Source organism: Aythya ferina, assembly GCF_964211825.1.
Source record: "Aythya ferina genome assembly, chromosome: 16".
Lineage (NCBI taxonomy): Eukaryota > Metazoa > Chordata > Aves > Anseriformes > Anatidae > Aythya > Aythya ferina.
Window position 1 is genome coordinate 16,106,995 of NC_140315.1, and position 25,804 is coordinate 16,132,798.

A 25,804-nucleotide genomic window follows, 5' to 3' on the forward strand; every position below is an offset into this window, starting at 1 on the left:
GATTAGTGTTGAGTGTGGCTTGGTAGGCATAGGCCAAGCCCCAGCATGTTGCAGTGATTTGTGTCTCTTTGGATTTGCCAGGGCAACAACAACGTTTTTACCAGTTTTTCAGTGTTCTGCATTTGTTCAGGGGTGAAGTTCCAAAGCACTGTAGCACTATTCTGCTGCTTGTATCCTCCCACATTCCCTGACACTCAGCTTTCCTGCTTCAGGACAGACCTCTGGGTGGTGTTCTTAAATAGTTGTTTAACATTAGACAAAACCTGAAACACATTCAGGAGGTATAGCAGTAGGAATATGCTCGTTTGAACATCTTGAGAATATTTAAAGTTTTGAAGAGACATTGAAAATAGCCTGGAGGAGAAGGGGAAGGTGTCCTCCACAGATTGGCTTCCTGTGGAGAAAAGGTAAAAAGTGTACTTAATAATAATTTCCATAAAATAGTTCCCAAAGTACAAGGATGACAGCAGTGCTGAATACAAATATAAGATGAGGCTCATGGACAGTGTAACATAAGTGAATATTATATATAAACTGAGGAAACCAAAACCAACCTTAAGACAGTCCTCAGAAGTGAGAAACAGCAAGCCAGCATTACATAAAAGAACATTGCGAACAAATAAATAAACTTTGAGAGCAAATAAATCAATGTTGTGACCAGCAAATATTAAATTAATGGAATACTTAAAACAAATTATAAACAAATTTGTTCTAACACACACCGGTCAGATCTGTTGTTATCTCAACCCTTCATGCCCCACATTGGATGCTAAAAATGACTGTTGTGGCTTAACCTGTCAGGCAGACAAGCACCACACAGCCTTTTGCTTGCTTCCCCCACAGTAGGAAGGAAAAGAGAATGGGGGGGAAAAAAAAGAAAACTTTTGAGTTGAGTAAAACTTTGGGTTGAGATGAATACCATTTAATAGGAAAAAAAAAAAAAAAAGAGGAAAATAAAAACACAAAACAGGTGATTGCACAAATGCAATTGCTCACCACCAGCCAACTGATGCCCCGCCAGTCCCCAAGCACGGGCAACCCACTCCAGCCAACTTCCCCCAGTTTTATTGCTAGCCCTTTAATGTGACTTCTGACTTCCATTACAATCTCCACCCTTTGTCCGTTTGGACCAGGCCATAGGGTTTAACATTACAGTGAACCTTGCTGATACCCCAACTGACACAAAACGAAATATCAGTCCTTGAAACATTGGGCCCAAGTGATGAATCAAGGATAAGTACTGGATTTAAATGGCAAGAAAAGCAGATAGGTTTCTGGTAGATATTAGGAAGCAGCCAGATTGGGTGCCAAGTACATTTTGGCTTTCAGCTGGAGCAAGGTGTCCAATTGAGTTACTCAATTCCTTCAGTTCTTCTGATACTTAATAATGTCCTTCTGTCATTGGACCTGGAAGGTATGAAACGTCAGTGGCTTCTGTCAGTTGAATATGAGATATTTCTGATCACAAATCTGACAGCACTGCAAGAGAAAGGTAGAAGTAAATCTCCTAACATGAGTACACCAGCCCACTCTTTAGCCTCTGGTTGTAACACCTTTGTCTGAAGGTATAAAATTCCAGATGTTGCCTTATGTAGCGATATTCTTATTTACTGGACCTTCCGTGAAATGATCCCCCTTCCTACCCGTTCATCTTTTCTTTCAAATTCAAGTTGCATCAGAAGCAACCAAGACATGGCACAGTCCCATAGATTAGACCATAGAGTAGTCTTGCTTCCATCCCATTTCCAAGGGCAGCTGGCTGGTGCTTCAGGGAGGGTGCAGGACACAGGGCAAGTCCAAAATCCTCTGGCCCTGTGCTCTCAGTTTCCAGCAGTCTGGTACATCTAGACCATCATTTTCAATAGGTATGGAGAGATCTTCTGTGAACATATCCAGTGATACTGCTGGTTTTGCTTTTAATTCTGTATTTGTACTGCATTTTTCATTAGGTAAGAGCAGCACTGAAAGCCCTCCCTTGCTGATGCCCTCTGGCCACTGGGTCATAACGCTGTTCTTGTCCCCCCTTTGCAGACAGAGCCTGGTCTGGAGACACTCGTGTGTGGATCCTGTCCTGTCCTCCAGGGCACAGAGGGGCCAGCTGCAGCCCCAGGACATGGGTGAGGTGGTTGGCAGAACAGTGCCTGCTGGCTGGGGCCTGGCCTCTTTTACCCAGGAAAGGGAGTAGGGACCCAGCCCTTGTAGCCAAGTCCAGGTGAGAACCCAGATTACGAGGCAAGGTGCGAGATAACCAGGAGACCCATCTGCAGGCCAGGTCCCATGACTGCCATACAGAGCTGAAGTCAAGCCATGCTCCAGATCAGCAGGGCTGGATACCAGCACTGCTCAAGTGTGGCATGGGCAGAGGCTGTGTTGAAAAGGGGCTTCTGGGCCCATTGGTGGGGGTCCCAGCAGAGCCTGGTCAGGGCCAGTAAGGCACAGCAGTGCTCTCAGGGTTCTCAGATCCCCTCTTGCCTACTCCTTGAAATTCACAGCTAAACAGGTTAAACATCGCTGATCTGTGAGAAATTCAGTTGCATCCAATGAACTTCATGCCTTCCTCCTGATTAAGCCATGTTTTTTGTGAAATTCTCTCTCATAGCCAGTTAGAAGAAAATCAAGAGTCACTGCACAGATGGAGAACTGAAAGATGAACTTCAGGGACCTCTTTCTTTTCCAGGGTAGGGTTAGCCAAATCTCAGTCACAGTCTGCATCTGAGAGGTATAGGACCAGAGTGGAGCCAGGAGCAACCCTTGATTGTGGTGGACCTGCTGTGCTCATACCATCTTATGGTGGTCCCAGGTAAGAAAAACCCTTTGGTGTTTGCAGGCTCTGTGCTGTGATCTCACAACATTTTACTAAGTCGTGTTGGTACCAGCTGTGGCTTTCATTCTCTATTCTCATGGGTTCAATTGACCTTTAATACATCTTACAGGAATGTCTTCTGGGAGATGGTGGAAAGGGAGGGACCATCCTCCACTGTCTCTTTCTCACTTCTTTGTGTTTGTACTACCAACTTGATTTTTCTTGCTGGCTTCCAGTGTCTTGGTCTGTGCCCACACAAGGTGATGGACAGCAGAGCAGAGATGGAGGTTGTGAGAAGCACAAAGGGGAATGCTGCTGGGGAGGTCAGTGTCCATGTGGTTACCACTGAGAGCACTGTGCAGAGCACTCACCTGCCAACGACTGCCTTCATCATACCAGGTATGTGAGATTGTTCTGTCTAACAGGTAGTTCCTCAGCTTTCTCACTACACATTGATACCTCTCACACTTCTTGTATGTCTGTGCATATAAGCCTTGGGAGGCAAAGCCATGCTGCTGTTACTGTCTTAGAGATTCTCTGTGGCTATCCCACATCACTGGAATAGTTTGTGGCTGATCAAAATCTCTTAACTTTTGAACTGAAGCCCTGGTCTCTAGGGTTCTGTGCCAGTGCAGTGCAGTGTGCCTGGATGACTGCTCTGTCTAGCCCAGCTGACCAGCGTCTTTCAAGAGGATGTGCATTTGGTGAGATTAGGGGTGTGCATTAAAAGCAAATCTCCCAGTTGTTCCTGCTCCTGATGTCTCAGTTCCCACTGTGGAAAGGCCCTGGATTATATAGTGCATTCATTGTGCAATCCGGGAGCTCACTGGCACAATCCTGCCACAGCAGGTGGTAGCATTCTGGTCATGGGTACAGGATGAGGTTAGGCTGAAGTAAGAACCCCTGAATGTGGATAGTGTGGGTGCAGCCTCCTAGTACCATCCATCCCTGGCTATAGATCCCGTTGGGTCCTGCTGCCTGCTTATGAGTACTTTAGACCACAACACTGAGCCCTTGGCAGGAAGATTATGTCCTCTCTGTCATTTTGTGCTGTCTAAGGCCACTGTGGTTCTTTTAAGACTTGTTTGCATCAATGAAGTGTTCCATGTATGTCTCTGGTTGGTTGTTTCTTTTTTTCCCCTTTTAAGCAAATGCCACTACCATCAACCTTCCTGCAAGCACCTTAGAAATCCAGCGATTCCCGAGGGAGCCACAGAGAAGCACAGGGGCTGAGAGGCCAGAGAGGGGAGCAGGGAATGAACCCGTCACAGCTACTGTCATCCCCCAGATCAGCGGGGTACAGAACTGCAATGCAGTCCGTGTGCTGGAGTGGAAGGATGGGGTGGCCACTTTGCCTGGAAGTAACCTGCGGGTAAGTGTAACTATGGGCCACTACACTTGCCCTCCTCCCCCCTGTGCCAGGCTGGGACCACTGGAATGTGATGTGGGGTCCTGGAAGTACCTGTGGCCCAGCTGGAGAATCCCTCAGCTGTTACCATTCTGCAAGGCTGCTTGTGCCCCATCCCTACAGGAACCTTGCACTGTGCTGTGAGCTTAGTGAAGAGCACGTGCATGGTGTGTGTGGGGCTGCAGCAGACCTGCCCTGTGTGGGGAGGCAGAAGGATGCCCCTACTTGCTGGGCAGGGCATTTTTGCTTTCCAAGCTGTGCTGTGGTGTTGGCTCTCAACCAACTCCTGCAGTCATCCTGGAAACAGCAGCCTGGCACTCATCAGACAGCAGGTACCTGTAAGTGTGCTGAGGCTACTGAGTAGCATGAAGGAGCTTGCACAAAGTGGATGGACTTCTCAGCTTCTATTCAGCCCCAGAGCACTACATCATGCTTGCCTGATTAGTGGTACCAACTGGTGCTGATTGCACCCAAGTGCAGACAAGGCAGAGGAGGGCTAGGACTAGAGCTGCTCCTGTGTTCTTTCCCTCCTTGAGCCATGTATTGTCCTGCAGTGCACCAGCCTGGCAGGCTCAGCTGCAGGAGCAGCAGCACAGGTGACTTCAGAGCTGTGCTCACCCCCATCACTGGAAGAGATGTCCTCTTTTTGGATACACTAATCACCAAACCATGTCCCTGTCATTCTCAGAATTCCCATACACTGACTAGCTTTCAAGTTATGTTTCTATCCTCATTGTTAACATTTTTCCTTCCGTTTTTTTGGTTCAATGTCATAGTTTCAAATAAATGAGTATGGGACACTGAAGGTGGTGAGTGCTGATAAGATGCCTCCATTGGAAGCTATAAAGGAGGACCACACAGAGAAAGATGGGGACTCAGAGGTGGCACCAACTAGCAGGGACAATCCTACTCCTGCTCAGGGTAAGGGCACCACTGTGGTACTTCTGGTGTGGGTAACATCACTCTGTAGGTGCTGTCTGGCTTAGGACATAAGCAAGGCAAATATTTCTTGCTTCCTGCTCTCCTTTCTTTGCTGCTCCCTGGCCCTCACTACTCCTCTTCTCTCCAACTCAGATGTGTCAGAACAGCCCAAGCTGCCAACACCAGAAAGCATGTGCCACTGTGACACATGTGGCCGGAGACACGTGTCAGATGGAGTCCGGGAAGGCAGGGGATTCTGCAGTGAGCACTGTCACCAGCAGTTCAAAGAAAGGTAAAGGAAGGGGAGTTTGCTCCGTGCAGAGCCAAATCCATCTGTCTGCCCTTCTTCCCTGGTCTGTATGCTCCAGCAAGAGATGCAAGTGCATCTGTCTCTGGCACGTGCTGGGGACCTCACTTGTTTCCCTCTTTTCTGTAGGCAGGGTACCCTGGGTACAATGTGGGGTAGATGAAAGCTTGTTCCAGGAGGCAACAGGAGGTGCAAGAAGACAGGTTTTCTCATGCCCAGTTTGTGGCCTCACAAATTGTGCGTGTCTGTGGGGCAAGACTGCTATGGGAGGCTGCTGCATTGGGCAGCAATGGGAAGTGTGGGTCACAAGGGCATTTCCAGCCCCTCTGCTTACTGACATGTGGCTCCCAGGACTTGTTTTCTAACATCTGTTTGACTGATGTAGGTTAGAGCCCTGCTACAAAACCAGATCACTTTTGATGCATTGCTTAGTTCAGGTTTCTGACACAGTGCATGAGGGTGGTTCTTGTTTGTATCCTGGTTCTAGCCTCTTGCCAACTTTATCACTAGGAGGACTGTGTACATTAGTCAGGAGGGATGGGAGGTATGTGAGAAGGAAGTGGGATGACAGTGATTCTCCAGCAATGACTCCCTTAGCAACATCCCAGTCACTGCCACGTATCGTGCCACAGTGGTTTGCTTTTCTTTCCTCTGCACAGGTCTGTCATTGTGGAAAACTCTGCCAGCAGCACCAACACCACTGAAATCCTCAAGCCTGTTAAGAAAAGAAAGAGGAAGGACTACCAGAGCCCTTCAGAGGAAGAATATGAATCTGAGCAAATGGTACGAAGTGAGCAGGAAGAGCATATATATGCCCATGCCAATGTCAAGAGTGGCTCCTGGGCCACCTTTGTATGCCCTGTTGATATGTGTAGCTCTCATTGGTGCTTTTCAGTGCCATGTCAGCTCTATGTTGAAGGGGTAGCCAGAAGCTGTTAATGCCCAAAATACTTGAATGTGTGGAGCATCATAGCTTCTAGACACTTGGCTGCTGAGTACCTCAGATTGTGCAGTGTTGAACACATCCTGATTGGGCTGTAGGTACTGAATGCTCTCAGCTATTCTCTTGAGTCTAAGCCACTCAAAAGTAAAAGTGTTGAAGAGAGCACCTACCTATATGTGTGATATATGTCCTGGGGAAGGGAGAGCAACTCTGACAAGGCAAAGAAGCTCTCCTTGCCAGCCCGGACTGTAGCTGATCCATACCAAGTGTGATTGCTACCACACGGTACCAATATTTCCCCATCAGGTTCCATTCATCAGATCCTGTTAGCTTCCCATTTCTGGGCCAAGTACCAGTCAAATCTTAGACGTTGTTGAAGGCCCATTATGGCCCTTGGTGCTGGCATGAGTGTACAACATGTTGCACAAACCTCTGCTCCAGATCTCCAGCACTTTTTTCTGCCCTTGTGTCTAGGAGGAAAAGCAAGAAGAGACGAAGAACTCTGTGGGAGACTCTGCCATCAGCAATCCAGAGGCTGACACATGGAATGGGAGCCAGCACGGTACGGAGGGGCCAGGTGGCGGTGGGGTGAGCGATCTTCTGGCACATCTGCGTGGCTGGGAGTGGAGCTGCGTGGCAGAGGCTGAGGGGTTCTGCTGTGGTCCTGTGGGGCTGGGCCTTCATTGTAATGCTGCAGCAGAGTCAAGCACACAGTTCCATACGCTGGTACATATTCCCGAAGGCTTGTAAACTTCTCTGCTTGCTTGATCCTGCTCTCTCTGTCTCTTGCCCTTTCTCTCCTTTCCTCCTTTTCTCCTCATGGGACGGGCGCACCCTTACAGCTATGGCTGTCTTCTTCAGGAGCTGTGCCGTACTGTAGAGTGCTTTCTGGTCCTTCCCTTTGGGAATCTACCCTCCCTTGTGGATGCTGTGCTCTGAGGGTGCTGTCCTGAGCAGTAATGTGACTCTGTGCCGTGTTGGGCTTTCCCTTTGGATGGTCTCACAGGGAACTTCTCTCTTGTGATCAGGAGCTCACAAGTTTGGGAGCTGCTCTTGTAGGTCTGGTGCCTCTGGAACCGAGTGATTTGGGGTTGTCTCATCTCACAGGGATCTATTCCTGGACCAAATCAGAGGAAAACTCAAATACAGAGCTGTTAGCAATGAGGGAAGTTAGACAAGCTGAAAGATGCAGTGTTGCTTTTTTTTTTTTTTTTTTCCCTAGAGTGTGATGGGGATGAAAAAGGAAAACTTGAAAAAGTACTGGAAGTAAACATTTATGGATTTTTTTTTTTTGAGTAGTGAAAGGTCATAGTTAAAGTAATCTTATAATGAAACTGTTCCAGCTTCATACTCCCCTCCATACTTCCCTGATTTTACTATGAGTTAAACACTATTGAAAAGAGGGGTCATATTTGCTTGCCAGGTCCTTTTCTCTACAGTATGAGCTCTGAACATGTAATCTTCCCTGCTGCTTACAAGTAAGCAGTGCTGAACCTTGTTACTTTCAACATTTTATTTTCTCCTATTTTAGAAGTACATCAGTAGACAAACTACACACCTGGATACTTCTGTGCAACAGAATAGGTGTACACTGTCTCTGGTTGTATTCATCGTTCCCCAGAAGCATAGAATTTGTACTTAGGGATTCCCTGAACATATTTTGCTGCTTTTTTCTGTCATAAACAGTAATAAGGGTATTTGTCTTAATAATTAAATGAAATATCTGTGTTAGTAACCTTGCTCATCGAAGCTCTTCTTTAATTTTGTCTGCAAGTTCCCATTTTTTCTGTCTCCACTGCCTCTAAGCCCAAGGGAGGAAGGAATAGGTCTGTCTTTCTCCTGCATTTCTGGCCTGTCCTACAGAAGACAGTCTGCCAAGGCTGACCTGCAAATGTGAGTTACTTAGTGCTGGACTAAGGACTGCACTCCTGGAGTCCGTTCAGGTGCTTTGAAGCAGGGAGAAAAAATAGATAGAGGGCAAGAAACTTGGGTTGTATCTTCTGTGCCTCGGACAAGGTGTTTGTGGACTTGCTCAAGGGGTTGACAGCATGAAGGGTCACCTCCCCGCCTACAAAGAGACAATGCTGTCTTCTTTAAATGAGTGTTATAAGGATAAATGCATCTCTACGGCATCAGAGTGGTCCTGGTATGCTGAGGGAGACTCAGCTGAATGTCTCAGAGCAGAGGATAGCAGAGCTGGTGCCTCCGGAGTGGAAGTGGGAGGTGAACCTGCTGCTGGTTTGATGTCTGGGAGCTCCTTGTATTCCCAGACCTCTAGATGAATTGTGCTGGCTGTCCCAAATCTGTCAGCTCTGTGGCCATTTTGGATGTACTGGCTGGAGAACTGGTTGCAGAGGTATCCTGATGTTTTTGCACAAGATGGCTTGTTCTTCAGGGGCCTTGCATGCCTTCCTAGAGTGTTGTACAGTGACGAAAGACATTTTGGTCACAGAGACCTGTGAGAGAGAGAGAACTGTTGTCTCTGTCCATTTTTGGACAGCTGGCTAGGTTTGTTGGAGAAGGGGCTCTGGTAGGACAGTGCTCGGCTCTGCAGGGATGCAGGACTGTGTGTGAGAGCGGGATGTGGCCTCAGCAGGACCCATGCGCTCACCTGCCCTGAGGCAGGCAGGGACTGAGGCTGGAGCGGACCCTCAGCAGCGCCTCTTGTGTGTGCGTTTGTGCTGCGCTCAGGTGCCAGCGAGGAGAAGAAAGAAGGCTGGTCTTGGGCGTCGTACCTGGAGGAGCAGAAAGCTGTCGCTGCCCCTTTAGATCTCTTCCAGGATGTGAGTTGGGTTTTTCCTGTCTTTTTCCCCTCTTTGGTCTTCTCTTTTCTTTCCCCCTTTTTTTTTTTCCCCATCCCTCCTCTTTCTCCTCTCTTCCTTGCTTCCCTGTTTTGTGGGGCTTTGAGGGATAAGCAAGCACACCCATCTTCACCTGAAGGTGACCAGTCAGCCTCCAGTTTTGATTTGCCCCAAGTCCCACTCCCCATCAGGATGCTGTCCCCCATCCCAAGCACCCCATGGTCTGCCTGTGGTTCTGGCAGGTTGGTGGATCCCTTCCAGTCCTTCCTGAAGTCCAGGCCTGGGCTCTCCTGAGGCCATGCTGGGTGCTGCACCCCTGCTCCCCAGGGTGCAAGAAGAGCCCAAGCCCTGTACCCCACTCCCTGTCAGCCCTGGGACAACCTGCCCTGCCAGCAGCAAGACACAAATCTGCAAGGAGGTGGAAGAAGGTGTTTTTCTGTGTAAAAGGAACTTCAATTTAGCTGACAACATAACCTGTTGCTCACAGTCTCCTGGGCCCAGCAGCTCCCGTAGCTTGATGGTTCTAGACTCATATACATCTGTCATTTTTTTACACTGTAGCTTAATTTTTGTTTCCAGTACCAAGTAGCTTCCCAGCACAAGAATGGCTTTAAAGTGGGGATGAAGCTGGAGGGAATCGACCCACAACACCCATCCATGTACTTTATCCTGACAGTGGCTGAGGTAAGGCACTTTTGGTTTCCTCCATCCCCCAGTCCCTCCACAGGCTCCTCATGCCTGCCCAGCAGGAGGCTCTACAGCAGAGGCAGTCCCTTGGGACTGCTGGTGGAGGGCCCTCGCCTGCATGCTGCTGCCAGCACCACATGAGATGAGCTGGTACTCCAGCACCTCAGTCATGTTTCCTTCTAGTTTGTATGGGCAGGAGACAGTACAGTGGAGCAGCTGCCATACCCCAGCCTCATTAATCTCTCCACCACCCTGACACAGCAGAGCAATGGGGGAAGAAATGGTGGTGATGGCAACAGTGTTTTACTTTTGAGTTGATGCCAATCAGACAGGTCTGAGCCCTGGAGATGAAAGATGTGAAGGTGCCTCATTGCCCTTTCTTGTGTCGATGGAGGCCCTCTGTCTCCAGAGCTCTCCATGTGGCCTCATGGCATGCCCCCAAAACAGCCTTGCGTTGCAATGCTCCTCGGGCCCATAGGCAGCTAGGGAGATGAGCCAATGTTCTTGTTGCTAGAGATTTCACAAAATCAACATGGTGTTTAGCCAAAACCTCTGTGTGAGCACCTTCCCAGGTGCAGAAAAGAGAATCTTTGCACATGCTGGATCCATCAGATGCAGTGAATACAAAAGTGACCCACCACGGCATCTTAAGTACCAGCCTGAACCCTTCTGCTTAGAGATGGCTTGTGGAGGCCTTGCACTTGCCTTGCTTCATGTCAGACACCTCTTGGGACTGGCATGTGCCTCCTGATTTGTGCATTGGCATTTGATTGTGGCTCTTAAGTGCATAGCTTTCTTAAGTGCTATGCTGAAATGGTGTGTGGGAGGAGTGGTGTGTGGCACACCCAACCAGAGACAGCAGTAGGTTTCCATGGTCCTTTCCTTCTCCTGCTCTCCCTGTGGGTAGGTGTGTGGTTACCGGATGCGCCTCCACTTTGATGGCTACTCTGAGTGTCATGATTTCTGGCTGAATGCTGACTCCCCTGACATCCACCCTGCAGGCTGGTTTGAGGAGACAGGACATAAACTCCAGCCTCCAAAAGGTAAGGAGTTGGAGAGTCTCAGCAGGCCCTGTTGAAGGAGGGGGGTGAATAATAGGTCCCCAGTCAAAGAGTCAGAAATGGGGACAGGGTGGCTCCATGGGTCCCAAGAGGGATGATACTGTGCTGGGGGTTGCCCCATGACACCTCTTCAGGTACCTATCATGACTAAACTTCTCTGCTCATTCCCATTCTGGGTCAAAAACCCATTACCCTGGATGTCCCAGTGCCAGGCCGGAGCCTGGTGGCTGTGCTGTCCTGACCTGGGTACGGTGCACCCTGGGGCAGGTAGGACCAGTGCTCTCCGGGGAGGAGCTGAGCTCTGTTTCTCCACTCCATTACTAACATTTCATAGCAATTAGAAATCATCTATTGCCTTAAACCATGGGCTGTGGGCAATCAAGGGCTGTTCAAAACCCCATCCACCTGCAGCTGGGCATGCTTGGCAGGGTGAAGGCTGGATGTATTAGTATGGCTGAGCTCAGCCACGTGGCCTTCTTTCTGTCTTCCTGTGAACTTGCTGCTCTCATTTCTCTTCATGAGGGGTTTTAGGTTATAAGGAGGAAGAATTCAGCTGGACAAACTACCTGAAGATAACAAAGTCCCAAGCAGCTCCTAAGCAACTCTTCGTGATCCGAAATACCGTGAGTGGCAGCTTCTCGTTCCTGCCAGAACCTTCAGGTTCCCCTCTGACCGAGTGCTGGGCTTTTCTCTGTCCACCCCACACTTCTCAAACCCACAGTGCAGAGGGCCAGGAGAGTGCACTGCTTGCATTGCTTATCGAGATGTGGCATGCTTTGCTGCTGAGGATCTGTAACTTGGACACTAGTTTGGTGTGCCCAGAATTGGAGCTGATCTGATTCGCTGTTTCATCTAGGTCAATCTCATGGACAGTTACATCTGTCACAAAGGTATTGGTTTGGGCCAATGAGAGCCATTACTCTCAACAGTTATTTTGCCAAAGAAAACCAAAACAAAAACAGTTAATGTTCCATAAGTATAATTCTTTTGCCACTGTTTTCTGTCTTCATTATCTCTGTCTCTACCTTTTTTTCATATGGCAGCCTGGGTAAGGGAAGTGAGAGTACAGTGGAATGCAAAATCCTGATGGTTTCTTTGTCAGCTGCAGAGGAAACAGCCTCCTGATAAATCAGTCTGTTCAAGTTATTTACTGTGTCTAAATCCTCCTCCTTGACCAATGGGTTCCTTGGAAGGTGGGGATATATTTGCTGCAACAATCCCACTAGCATGCATGATAGTGTTTTGCACAGGTTTTGGATCCAAGTATTAAAGGTAAGGTAGGATGCAGGGCACTGTCCCACCTCTTTCTGCAAAGCCTAGGGCATTAGTAACTGCTACCACTGGGGGAGCATGACTACAAATGTAATGCTAAATCTGAATCAGTGTAAGTTGGAGGCTGCTTTTCTCTTTGTTTATAGGAGATCCTGGGGGTCTGAAGACCTTTTTCCTCTTTATTTTTATCACCAGGCTGAGTTACTTACCCTCTGCCTGTTTTCTTGTGTGCCCAGGAGGGCACTGCTCTTCAGGGACCTTGAGTGGTCCTGGGCCTTCCTGGAAGCCAGAGATCTGGTTTGGGGCATGTGCCCTTTTGCAGTGGGCAAGGTAAGCAGTAACAAGTGTGCTGCAATCTAGGTTGTGAAAGAAACCTGCCCCTCTCTCCTCCCAGCACGAGGCTCCTCCAGGCTTTGAGGTGGGCATGAAGCTTGAGGCTGTGGACCGCATGAATCCTTCCCTGATCTGTGTTGCCACAGTGACTGATGTGGTGGACAATCGCTTTTTGGTGCACTTTGACAACTGGGATGATACTTACGACTACTGGTAAGTGCACAGAGGCTTCTGGGGTTCCAGTGCCAGGGAGACACCATGCTGCTGCTTCAGCAAGAGGGATGAGGTGCTCTAGAAAGCATATGTTGATACCACAAGCATGCTGCTGCTGACAGACTACCAGTGACCTAGTTAGAATCATAGAATCATGTAGTTTGGAAAAGACCTTTAAGATCATCAAGTTCACCCATCAACCTGACCTACCTAGCCCTGTCACTAAACCATGTCCTGGGATGGGGACTCCATGACTTAACTGGGCAGCCTGTTCGAATGCCCTCTAAACCCCTTCTCCATGAAGAAATTCTTAATATTCAATCTAAACCTCTCCTGGCACAACTTGAGAACATTATGAGATTGTGAGGCAGGGGGTCACCCACCTATGCTGGGGTACAAATTTCACCTATCCAGTGTCACCTTCTGGGCCATTGCCATGGTCTTCTGGTTAACACGGGGATAAGACAGGCCTGATCACAAGCCATGGGCTAATGGATGGGTAATTGTTTGACTTGGTGTGTGTGACTGGGGAGGTGTCCCAGTTGAGGCCAATTAAGGTCAAGTAGCACAAGAAGGGGTGAGAACAGTTCTGCTTCCCGCTTTGTTGCTGAAGCTATCTGATATTCTCTCTAACTCTGCAGTACAAGGAGGTGTGAGGCTGCAGCAGTTTCTGTCTGTGACTGCTCCTTGCTCACTGGTGTGGGGCACAAGCAATGTCTGCTGAATGCTATGTCCTCGAGTGTTCTGTGGTGTACTTGAAGCTGTGACCAGGGTGTGAGCCTCCAGGTTGCCCAGATCCAACTGCTCTGACCTCTGAAAGGCATGGCATATCTCCCTCCCCATGGGATTGCTTTCTCTGGGTAGCTCTGATGCAGGGCTTGCACCCAGGGTGCATTTGTGTCCTGCTCCAGTGAGCTTGTGTACTTCCACAATAGCCCTCTGCTAGGGCCTGGGTCATTCAGTGGTAAGGGTGCTGTACAAAGCCTTCGTTTCTGCAGGGGCTTTTGCTGGTGGTGTAGGTCTTGGCTGTGCTGCTGGCAGGCCTGCTCAGGACCCTGGAAGCCTGCATGGTCTGGCAGTGGTGAGCCAGGTATTTCAGTCCTGTATAAGAGTTCAGGTGTGTCTTCTAGGTGTGACCCCAGCAGTCCATACATCCACCCGGTCGGATGGTGTCAGGAGCATGGCAAACCCCTCACACCTCCTCAAGGTGAGCTGATGGCTGGGGAATGCAGACTTCACTGGTGCATCATCTCAGAGATGGGCCTTCTAGGGTGGGACAGAGTGCCTGGGGGCTCAAACCCTGTGGTCTGTGCTTGCCTGCAGGCCCGGGCAGTTTCCTTCAGCAAAGTCACAGCTGAGGTTCTTGTACGTGTGTTCAGGTACAGCATGGTGTTTGTGTCAGGCCACAAGGAGAGGGCAGGAAGAGACAAGCTATATATGCAGGCCCAAATGTTTCTGCTTCCCTTCATCCTGGGTTTTATGGTCCACGAGGAAATAGTAGCACAGCTCAATGTCTCTCAGATTCCCACATGCCTGACACAGGCTTGGTTGGTCCTTCGAGGCAGTAGTACATTCTGGGATACTTGATGTCTTCTAGTTTGTGTCTCACCTTCTGCATCTTCCCCTTTCTAGATTATCCTGACCCTGACAACTTCATCTGGGAAAAGTACTTAAAAGAAACTGGAGCATCTGCTGTTCCAGCTTGGGCCTTTAAAGTGGTGAGTACCACATTGTCTGCTCCATTGTGCCTGGGCAGGAATTCAGGTTTTCTCCATTGTCAGGTCTTCACTTTTATGAAAAGTAAAATGATATTTAGTATTCTCCTGCCACAGGCCTGGGATCTGGATATACAGTCTAAGTTCAGAAGTCAGAGCTATCCTGGGCAAATAGTTCAAAACTGAGAAAAATGGGAAATACGACCATCACCCTTGCTAGACAGAAGCTCTGTGGTAGGAAATCATTTGAGGTTGCTTGATAGTTGTCTCCAATTGCTGCAACAGCAGATGTATCCAGCCAAGTGCAGCTGTGCTATAAATGACCCAAATGTGTCTCTTGAAGGCCTTCTTCCCTGGGGCAAAGATTTCCCATCTTGTTAAAAACACAGCTCAGATCACAGAGGGCTGTCCTCACTCTCTCCTCGTGTTCACCATGAGTGGCTCTTACCTGGACAGAACAAGGGACAGGGCTAGGAGCTAGGCTTTAGGAACACATTTGCTGCTGGGACACCAAATCAGCCTCTGAGAGTCATGTGAACCTGGAGCATGGAACCTGCTGACCTAGGCTTTTCATTGTCCCAGCGCCCACCCCATGGCTTCCTGGTCAATATGAAGCTGGAGGCAGTGGACAGAAGAACTCCTTCCTTCATCCGAGTGGCTAGTGTGGAGGATGTGGAAGATCATAGGATAAAGGTGGGTTCTGGAGACTCAATGTCTGAGTCTCAAGTGCCTGTGTCCAGGCACTGTGCTGGCTTGCTCCTGCCCTTCCCCACCCACTGCCAGCTACAATGGCAATTTGTATAGAGGTCTGTGGAAGCACGCAGTGTGTAAGATGGCAGGTCCCAGTGCCTGGTTCCAGGAGCGGAGCAGTCTTGTGTTGCAGTTCAGCTTTGCTCTGCTTCTTGCTGTCAGCTTGGAAGGCTCCAGAGCTCCTCAGAGAGGTGCCCTGAAGTTTGAAGGGTGACCTCTCTACTTATCTCCCCAGATCCATTTTGACGGCTGGAGCCATGTGTATGATTTCTGGATTGATGCAGATCATCCGGACATCCACCCCATAGGCTGGTGCTCAAAAACTGGGCACCCACTGCAGCCTCCTCTTAGTAAGTTCTGGGTCTGGGCATCCCCTCATACAAGGGCCCAAGTGTGCCAGATCCCCACTGTCACCATCGCCTGTCCATATGCAGAAAAGGGAGGGTGCAGTCGTGGTGCTAGCCAAGGGTGGGCAGGGAGGAAGGGCTATTACTGCAGGGTTGGGAAAATCCTTCCTGTGTGGCACAGGCAGGGAGCCCAGAGCCCTGGCTCTGCCTGGGGTTATGGCCACAACAGTGTGTTCCCTGTTCTCCTTCTGGTCTAGGGCCAAAGGAACCAGCCTCCTCTTCCCATGGGGGCTGCCCAACCCTGGGCTGCAAGAACATGCCTCATACCAAGAGCTCCAAATACAGCTTTCACCACAGGTGAGCTCCCCAGCTCAGCTCAGAGGGGCAGGGCTCCCATGCCAGCCCTGTGCCTGGGTCTTCCTCTGCTCCCCTGCACCCACGCGCCCCTGCAACTGTCAGCAACCAGCCCCTGCACCCAGCCCATGCTTGGCTCTGCCTCCAGCTTGGAGCCAGCTCTTGCTTTCTCTGGGCCAAGCCTGTGAGACAGTCAGGAGCCCGCTACCAGGGGAACTCCTGACTAACTGGTGCGTCCCCACCTGTGCATGCCCTGTGTCCCCCTATAGCTCTTGGGGACATTTTTCATGCCCATCTGCCAAGGGGTCATATAGGCCTTGTAGGGGACAGCCCCTACATACTTTTAAGACACTGTTCATGGATGGATGAACATTGATGGATGAACATGGCTTTGAGGATGATATTCCTCCCAGCCTTCATGGATATCCTTTCTCTGTGAGGTTGTAAGCTGGGAAGTACTGAGAGGGGACGTTGCATATCCCTCAGGGCTTTGTCAGTTGCTTGCATGACCCTTTTTAGGGGAAATTGGGACTGATGTAATGCTGATCCCAGCATGGCAGGCTGGCATCAGAGCAGAGGAGTGACTACAGCAGAGAGTACTTGAGGATTAGAGAGGCAGATCTGGCTCCTGAGGGTTTCTCTACTGTCCACAGTCATAACACATGCTTTGTCCTTACTCTGAGGCTAGTCTGGATGCCTGTGGGGGCAAGGAAGGGAGGATGGAAAATCTTATAAACCCCACTGACCTACTTGATTAGCATTCTGGTGACTTGTACAGGGTGGCTGTGATGGCAGCAGAGCTGTTAGGACAGGTGTTTGTACCTGGAGGAGCTAGGTTTGCCCTCCCTGTGAGCCAGTGCACATCGCACCCTAGACTAGGGAATTTGTTCAGCAAGTCTGTACTACACTTGTCTGTACGGCCTGGACTATGGCTTCCTGCGGCTGAGGGTGGAAGTGTGGCCCTACCACCAGGTGGCTTCACCCCTGCCCTGCCCCATGCCCACTCTTGCCTCCCTGTCTGCTCCCTAGGAAGTGCCCCACACCAGGCTGTGATGGGTCAGGACATGTGACTGGAAGATTCACAGCCCACTACTGCCTCTCAGGGTGCCCACTGGCAGAGAAGAACCAGGGCAGACTCAAGGCAGACTTGTCTGACACTGAGGCCTCAGCTCGCAAGAGGAACCTGATGGGCTTCCCTCAGCGGAAGAAATCCCGGCACCACGGGAGGTAGGGCCACGCCTGGCAAGCCCTATGCAGCAGTGCGGGGCACCTGTGCTACACTTGGCATCCCTAGGATGGATGGCTGAGCTGGAGAGGCTCCTTGCCTGTGGGGCAGCATGCTCGTAGACAGCTGGCATTTGTTATTGCAGCTCTCTTGGGTCACCTCAGGCACCTCTCCTCATTTTTTGTAACACATTTTGTGTTACTGGCTGTCAACCCTTTTTACCAGAGTCTGAGAGGTAATCCTTACTCCTACTGCCAAGGCATTGCTCTGTGCAGTGTGGAGAAGGGCACTTGGGCCAGTCCCAACCCAGTTGGAAATCAGTTTTCCTGTCTCTTTAGAGGGCGACCTCCAAAGTACCGGAAGATCCAGCAGGAAGACTTCCAAAGTAAGTGTGTTCCTCTGCCACTGTGTCTTCTCAGAGCAAAAGTGAGACTAGGGGAGACAAGGTGGTGGCTAGCAGAGGCAGGTCTCTCCTTGGCTCACTCAGTCAGACCTTGCAGAGGTCAGCACAAAGCTGAGAGGCTGTGTAGAGCTCATGATTTCAAAGCCAACCATCTGAGAAGGGATGTCCATGCCTCTTACCAGAGTTCTGCTGGGTACCTTGTCACTTCTCTTGATTTATATCTGTGAATCTTTGCGTGCTATAGGATAGGGAATTAGGACCCTCTCTCTGTGGCAGTGCATTTTTCTCGGCACTTTGTCTTATCCAGACCTGTGCCTTCATCCTATGGATGCTGTACCCCAGAACCTCAGTGTGAGGTGCCACATTACTGCTATAGTACAGAAACCGTTGATGAACAACAGTACTTGTTTGGCATTTAGTTCTGATGATCAACGTAAGACGGTAAATGGCTCTCAGGTGGAAAGTTACTTCTTCTAGCCAGTATCAGCTTTACCATGGGCTGGCCTGGTGTTTACCCTAGTACTGGGATTGAATGAAGATCTCTTCTTGGAAGTTGTCATTGGTTCACTGGAGCAGAGACAAGGGCTTATAGCTTTGTTAAAAACCTGAAATTGTCTGAATGACAAGGGATGGCATTCTGGTGCGAAATTTAGCTTGGAAATTTAGTACAGTACAGAAAACAGAGTGAAAGTGGTGAGAACAAGGCAAAGTCAAGCTTGTTGTTGCTGAACTTCTTCCCTTACCATCTGCAATCCCACCAATCTGAAGCCTTTGATGCATTACTCTCCTGTTAATTCAAGGGACAACCACTAGCTCTTGATAACTTGGACCCGTGAGACCATCTTCTCCTAGCCCCAGGCCTGTCCCTGAACAGTCCTCTCCAAGGCTTGTAGAATGGGATGGGATGTTCTCATTGCTTTTCCTTGTGTCACACCTTGCATTTTTATTGCCAGCTATTTCTTCAGACAGTATGCACCAGTCGCTCTTCATGTCTGCCCTGTCTGCCCATCCTGACCGCTCTCTGTCACTCTGCTGGGAACAGCATTGCAAACTCCTGCCAGGGGTGGCTGGCATCACAGCAACCACAGTGGCCAAGTGGACCATCGATGAGGTAAGGCAGTTTTGGAGGTTGCGTGCTGGTTTCTAAACCACTGGCATGACTGGGAGCACTCCAGATGGCTGTGCAGTGCCATGGTACATGTTACCAGGCACAGAAGGGCTTTAGTGGCCTCTTCCCTAGGCTATCAAGACAGTGCCCCTTGTGGCATACAGTGTGGACAGCTGCCAGTCACCTGCCCTTAAGGCAGCTGCTGGGAGTACATGTACAACTACCAGATTCTAGCTTGACTTGAATGTGACATTAGCAGGGCAGGCAGGTGAAGGTAAACAGCAGTCTCTTCGTTTAGCATGATGCAGTTTTACAAAGAAGTCAGTTTCATCTTTTCTAAGTAAAACAGCAACAATGCAAAACTGTAGACTGCAAATAAGGAGTCACTTTCCTGTGTCTCCTCTGAAGAAATCTTTACATCTGATTCTTCCTTGTCACCTTCATTCACTTTCTTTGGCATCTGTAACAGCTGTTCTTGAGGCCTGTGTAGCTGGCCTCTGGCATTGGAGAGGCAGCCCCAGCAGACAGCCCTGCCTGATTTCCATTTTAACCTTCTGTGTGCATCCAGCCCCTCTGCTGGAATCATCTTGCTGTGCTAAAGATGGCTTACTGAAGATAGAACGGCTGTAACGTTTGCTACTCTGGGGTTGGAGAAAGCTGACACCCATGCCTTGGTCCAAGAGCGATCTCTAGGCATGGGAGAGTGCTGCAACTGCAGCACTTTGCCCTAACAAGCACGTTACCTTGCAGGAGCCAAAAATGCTTCTGTGGAAATGAGGATGTGGGCTTGTAGGGTGTCTGCAGCCAGAAACATTGCTTCCATCTTGACATTTCTCTCTGTTTATTCCAGGTTTTTAGCTTTGTTCAGACTCTGACAGGTTGTGAGGACCAAGCCAAACTCTTCAAGGATGAGGTGAGAAGGGCTGGAGGATGAGTGCAGGCAGCCAATGACAGCTGTTTGCCAACAGGGGAGGGAAGAACTGGCCAGTGCTGTTTCCTTCAGCAGCTCTGCCACTAGATGATTAGAGCATGTCCCCCACCTGGCAGTGATTCCCATGCTGCATTCCAGTGTGTAGCTGTCTGCCTGTGCAGAGGGTAACAGGAGGGAGATTCTGACCCCTAACTCCTGCTACCATGTTCTGTGCTGCATGGGTGAGGGATGAACCCTCTGAGGAGGCTGCGATGGGGTAGTAGGGAGCATGGTGCTGCAGTCTTGGTAGCATCATTGCCTCCTGAGGGAAACTGCTTAATCCACATCCATGCATCTTTCCCCTCCTGCATTCTCTCACCAACAAATCAGTTTGGCAACGCTGCTGTCCATCAAGGAGGTTCATGATTTTTAGACCCCTCTGTGGACAGACACACAAAGGGAACGGCTTCTAGCATGTGCTATACACCTAGGGAAGGCTGATCGCAGACACGCTGTGTACAGCAAATGTCCTAGCCTGTTAATATATGGCCCCTGTGCTTTAAGGGTGCTCAGCATGCAAAGCCAAGCTGGGGGCAGCATCTATCCATGCTGGGGCCTGGAGCAGGGAATGGCTTGGTGTTTGCCTGGAGTGGCTTGCCTGTTGGCTGTCGTGTTCCCAAAGCCTGGGCCAGCTCCAACGGGATCACCTGGGCCAGCCCCTGGATGGGCCTTTCCCTATCCCTGCCCTGATTCCGGGTGCATGAGTTCTGGCTTATCTGGGGCAGTGTGGGAGCACCGTGGGTGGCCTCTGCCTTGCTCCCTGTGAACAGGAATGCTGCTGTGGCAGCCCACCAAGGGCTGTGAATGTAGCTGTGCATGTCCCCAGAGAATAACTGCGCTTTCTGCCTCTGGGAGATCACAGTCTGGATTGTTGGTGAATACCTCTGTCCCTGCTCTCCACTCCAGATGATTGACGGCGAAGCATTCCTCTTGCTGACTCAGACTGACATCGTCAAGATTATGAGTGTTAAGCTGGGCCCAGCACTCAAGATCTACAATGCCATCCTCATGTTCAAGAACGCTGATGACACCTTAAAATGACTTTTCTTTGCCCCGCTGGGACCGTCCTTCAGCACTGGTGCTGCCAAACTGTCTGGCCAGGACAGAGATTCCCCTGACCGCCCGCAGCTTGTCGTGTCCTGCAGCATCTATGCTCTCCCACTGGTCCATCTCCCGTCTTCTCCCTCACTCTCTCTCCACGCTGCCTCTCTGCTCCAGTGCTGGGTACAGGCTGACCACAAGCCTTGGGGGTGGATACACAGGCAGCAGGTGGATGTGGGATTAGCCTGCCGCAGTGCGAATGCTGCCCCAATGTCCTGCTATGACTGCACCTATTCGGGTGTGTTCAGGGATGGCGGAGCAGTGTGGAGGTTGTAGCAGCTGGGCACTGGCACTACAGCTTAAGCCACCGAGATAAGGGTGGCTTAAGAGAGAGAGAGATGAGAGAGTGGTGAGAGAGATTTTTTTTTTCTCAGTGTGTTCCTCTCAGAGGACTTGGATGCTCCCAAGGAGCTTCTGCTCACTTTGCCTTTTCCTATCTGAAATCTTGTGACTTGAGACTAGATGATAACTTTGCTTTGCCCCTTCACCACACTGGGAACCAGCGGCCCATCTTTCCCCCACTGGGAGCAGTGTTTCCTGGCTGCAGCTCTGCCCATGACCAGCATCTGTGTTTTGTTCCTCTTTACTGTAATGCAGTAAATCCATGGGGTCAGGGCTGGGTGGATGCAGAACAAGCTCCATTTCCACTTGCACTTCAGGCTGTCTTCGACAATGTGGCTCTGGGAGAAACAATGTTTGGTTAATTTGTTCCCTCCTGCAGCAATTAAAAAATCCTCTGTGAAGGAGAGTCAGGCCTGCTTTGGCCCACTTGGAGACTTGGTGAACCTGATCTCGTGGGTGGCATCCCTGCCTATGGCAGGGGGTATGGAGTTAGATGATCTTTAAAGGTCCCTTCCAACCCGAGCCGTTCTGTGATTAGGAGCAAGGCCCTTCCTAGAGCTGAGACCACTGCCAAGGGCAAAAAGTATCTGTAGGCTGAATCAGGGCTTGGTTCCTAAAGCATTCCTGACTTCACAGAATCACAGAATTTCTAGGTTGGAAGAGACCTCAAGATCATCGAGTCCAACCTCTGACCTAACACTTGATTGACTTGATCCTGTCAAGCTGCCTTCTCCCCCTTTTTTGCCCTTGAGAGGCCCCCAGGCTTTCCTGTGTGAAGAGCAGAGTCCTCTGCTGTCTTATAGATTCCTTCTCTTCAAACCAAAAGAAAGCCAGCAGCTAACTTTTTCCTTCCTTCTGTCCATCCTTCCGTCCTTCTGTCCGTCCTTTTAGTAACATGGCACCTTTCCAACAAGGGTGCAAGCACTTTGGAAATGCCCATGTAACTCTCCCTTGCAATGGAGGAGATTCCTGGTACAGTCAGATATTCCGTGTGTTCCCAGGTACCAGGGATGAGCCCTGTAATACCCACACTGCACTTACTGTACTTTGTTATCCTGTGGGTGCTGCTGGAGCAGTGGTGTGGCAGTGCAGTGCTGGAGGGCAGCTACCCAACCCAAGGGCTCTCCGTAGTGTATAGTGATGTTATCCAAGTCCCACATCCACTTCTTTCTCATTCCCAAAAATGACATGCCATAGCAAAACATTTTTTCCTCTTTTCCAGTGTCCAAAGACAGAGATTAAGGGTCTTGGTAAGTGCCCTAGCAATGTCTCTTGGAGCAGAACTGCCTTGGAAGCCACTGTTACACGTGGGTCAATCTGTTCTAGGATTCCCATGGAAATGTAGCATTTTGACTCTTTGTTACTGAATATTTGGGGTCACATTTGACCTGCTCTTGAAAAGTCTGCTGCTTGTTCTTTATGCAGGACTTGAAACTAGTCCATGTATTTATTTTGTCAATGCTTGGGTTTGAGTTAGCTCTCCCTCTCCTTTCCCTTTTCACTTTCTTTCACCTTTTCAAGCATTGTGGTGTGGCCAGCTGTGGAGAGAGGGTGAATAGGAAAGAAAAACTGGGTCCCACAGTTACTCCTAGTCACCTTTGATTCACAGAAAATGGTCCTGAAGGTGGTCTCTTCAGCTAATGGGGGAGTGTCTTCCTGGGCCACCGCGTGCTAGGGGCGAGGAGGAGCAGGCCGAGGACCTTCAGCTGTGGGACTCTTCATGCAAGCCCTGCTGAGACATCTTCAGGTGTGATCTGGAATGGTTCCTGCTTGGCTCGTTACTCTTGCATAGGATGTGGTTATTGGGCTTGTAAGGAAACAACTTATGAACATCCTGTTCTCATCTACTCCCTTCCCTTATGCAAAGCCATTCCTCCTGCTGGAGAAGGGACTAAGCACTGTCACTGGGTGCTAGGAGAGGAGTGTCAGATCTGAAACCAGTGTGAATGATGGAACGCCTTGTTTCTCACAGGGCTGCCCTGGGAAGCAGAGGTAGTGGTGAGTTCAGAAGATCCTTGCTGAAGGGGAAGAGGAGCCATAAAGCTTTCAAGACCAGGCACAACCAACGCCATCAGCTCTTGCTCTGTTGCATGTGGTTGAGCCATGCTCTGCCTGGGCAGCAGGCAAACAGGCAGAGGTGTGTGCTCTGTACTGTGCCAGCCTTCAGCATCAGCAGGAAGCTATGCCAATGGCATAATGCCTCACCTGGGCTCTTCTGACCTCCCTCCAAGCAAGCAGCCCCAAACCGGTCTGCAGAGAGGTGCTTTCCCTTGGCAGGTCTGCAGAAGTGCTTTCCCTTGGCTGTGGGGTTTGGTTGCAGAGCTGGATCCCAGCCTCTGCGGGGTCTGAGCTCTGCCCAGGGAGCAGCTGTCAGGAAAACCAGCCCCACTTGAAAGGGGAGGGTCTCTGCTGCGCAGACTTGTCTGCTGCTTGAACACCAGTTCTTCAGCCTCTTAGGCTGTCTCCTCTCAGCCCTTTGGGTACAAATCTTCTGGGTTGTTTTAGGTGAAAGAGTTATAGGGTTTGTAGATGGTCAAGGGCTATTTGCTGTTAACTCTTATAAGGTTTCCTTCAAAAAGGAAACCAAACCCAAAGTATTGTGTGTACATGTGGATGGGTGTTTGTGGGTACCAGTGTGGAAAATCACAATATCATGTCCTCCACTGTTGGTGTGATGCTGTTTTATTGTGATGGTCTCTGAAGCCATGGCGGTGGCAGACCCCAGCCCAGGGTCTCAGGCAACACATTCTCCATGAGCAGAAGTTGTCTCTGGTCCCAAGAAGGAAGCCAGGAGAAGGAAAGTTCACTTGCACCCCTGGCCTTGCAAGACCTCTGTCTCCACAGAGCATTGACCAGGAGGCCCTCTTCAGGGAGCATCAAGGGCAGCTGTGACCAAGGCAGAAGGACCAAAGTTTCCTTTCCTTTTTGTCCAATGAGACTCCTTGCAGGAACATCCACTGCCCTGTCACTGAGAAGCTGGAGTCAACACAGGGACTGAAGTGGGTCAACACAGGTCTGGGGCCTTCCTGAGAGCTGTGACGACAGCGAAAGCTTCTAAATCAATGAAGGGTTTTTGAAGTCAAATCTATTCATGAGGCTCCCCACACCTGTGCTCCCATCATTCCTGTTCCTGCTGGAGCCATGTGGGATGTCCCACCAAACACTGGCCTCAGGCACAAGGCATCTTCTGGGGTGGCTGTTCCACAAGTGGCTCTGGGTGGGTGGGGATGGTTGGATCCTCTTGAGAAGGGATTTTCCTTGTGGAAACGCAGTGTGATGGTGCGAGGCTGAGGTCTCCATTTCTGAGAGCAGCCAGCCTGAAGCTCAGCAAGGAGGGTGGCAGCTTTCTGTCTTGCCAGAGACCAAGTTTGTATGGCTTAGGGCAGCTGCCTCCTGCAGAGGCAGTCAGGGGACTCGAGTGCAATGATTGGAGTTGGAGAAGAGGAGGGAGCCTTGAGAGAAACACAACTTGTATGCTTCTGCTCTTCTGTTCTTCTGTTCCTGAGTCCTCAACCTCTTTGTGGTGACCCCTTGGTGCACAGGAGAGGGAAATAGCCAAGTGCTGCAGCACAGCTCTGTCCCTCCGATCCACCCCTTGCTTCTTGGGAGGAGAAAAAGAGGGGTATGTTTTGGAAAGAGCGTGACTATGATGAAGCCTTTTTGCACTTTCATTCATTTTGCACTCGTTTTTATTTTTCAGCATTTTTGATATTTGCACCTCCCCTTTTTGTGTTTTCATAACAAAAATACTTTTGTTGTAGCCAGTGAAGCTATCCCAAACTTTGTGTCCTGAGTACACAGAAGTTTAAAGGTCTTATATATATAAATTTATAACTATATAAAAATAAATTTATATATATAGATCGTGATGTGATGTGTTTTGTCAGTGTTTTAAAATAATAAATGAATGTGAGCAATGGAAGTCAGCACAGCTGGAGACTGCTTATTAAGACACATCCCAGGACTCCCCCACCTCCTGCCATTGGGGCACCCTGGTCCCTGCCCATCCCACGGGAGGCAGCGGAATGGGGAGGGGCTGATTTATTTCTTCAACATAAAGAACCTGAAGGAAAATCCTAGTATCAATCCTAGTGTTACTGGCCCTAGCTGGGAGGACACCAGTTAAAGGGGTCTCTCTGTGCTGAGTGCATGCTGGCCCCTCCACCCCAGGTGGCCTCTCCTTGAGGTCGGGGGAGTGTGTCCCACCCCGGGGTGGGGGCAGCTGTCGTGGGGTGTGCCTGTGGCCTTGCATGGCCTCAGTCACAACCAGCCCCAGCATGATCAGGACCGCATCTCCCAGGGCCAGGTGTACTGGGTGTAAGCTAAAGGGCACAGGGAGGCACTGGCACTGGGGTCCCAGTGAAAAAAGGGGGGCCTCTGGGAGGAGCCAGGGAGTTCCCAGAGCAAAGGACTCCCAGGGAGGCAACAGGGAACCAAAGAGGACAAAATGGATACACAAGGGGCTCCCAGGGCAAACAGATGTGGACACTGGGACATGCTGGGGAACTCCTGTGCTAAAGAGGGATAAAAAAATGACAGGGAACAAAGGGAACCCCCAAGGGCTCCTATCTACCTCCACTTCCCATGCCCCTGCTTGCTGGGAAATCCTCCTACTCACAATTTCTGACCTGCCATCCAACCCAGTGTGTCCTGGCACTGAGGACGCGGAAGATGCCAGGAACGTGGAGCTGTCCCTCAGCCAGATGCTGCTGGACTGTGCCAAGGTGCATGACTTTGCCA

At 50.1% G+C, this 25,804-nt stretch overlaps 1 protein-coding gene across 3 annotated transcripts; it reads left to right on the forward strand.

The window, feature by feature from the left end:
* Positions 1-406: 406 nt before the first annotated feature.
* L3MBTL1 (L3MBTL histone methyl-lysine binding protein 1) lies at positions 407-24,986 on the forward strand. 3 transcript variants are annotated; one of them, XM_084538495.1, is made up of 23 exons: positions 407-2,212; positions 2,678-2,800; positions 3,040-3,202; positions 3,952-4,175; positions 4,988-5,132; positions 5,286-5,424; positions 6,099-6,222; positions 6,857-6,944; positions 9,074-9,165; positions 9,763-9,867; positions 10,778-10,913; positions 11,454-11,554; positions 12,598-12,749; positions 13,880-13,956; positions 14,382-14,467; positions 15,047-15,157; positions 15,450-15,564; positions 15,819-15,918; positions 16,945-17,142; positions 17,479-17,525; positions 18,497-18,654; positions 19,502-19,564; positions 20,528-24,986. In XM_084538495.1, the coding sequence occupies exons 3-23, from the start codon at positions 3,067-3,069 to the stop codon at positions 20,660-20,662; spliced, it is 2,532 nt and encodes an 843-aa protein (XP_084394621.1). In that variant the 5' UTR covers positions 407-2,212; positions 2,678-2,800; positions 3,040-3,066; the 3' UTR covers positions 20,663-24,986. The 3 variants fall into 3 exon arrangements, with proteins under 3 accessions (XP_084394621.1, XP_084394622.1, XP_084394623.1); XM_084538496.1 differs by having other exon boundaries at positions 407-2,117; XM_084538497.1 differs by having other exon boundaries at positions 407-2,800; positions 11,463-11,554.
* The last annotated feature ends 818 nt before the right edge of the window (positions 24,987-25,804 follow it).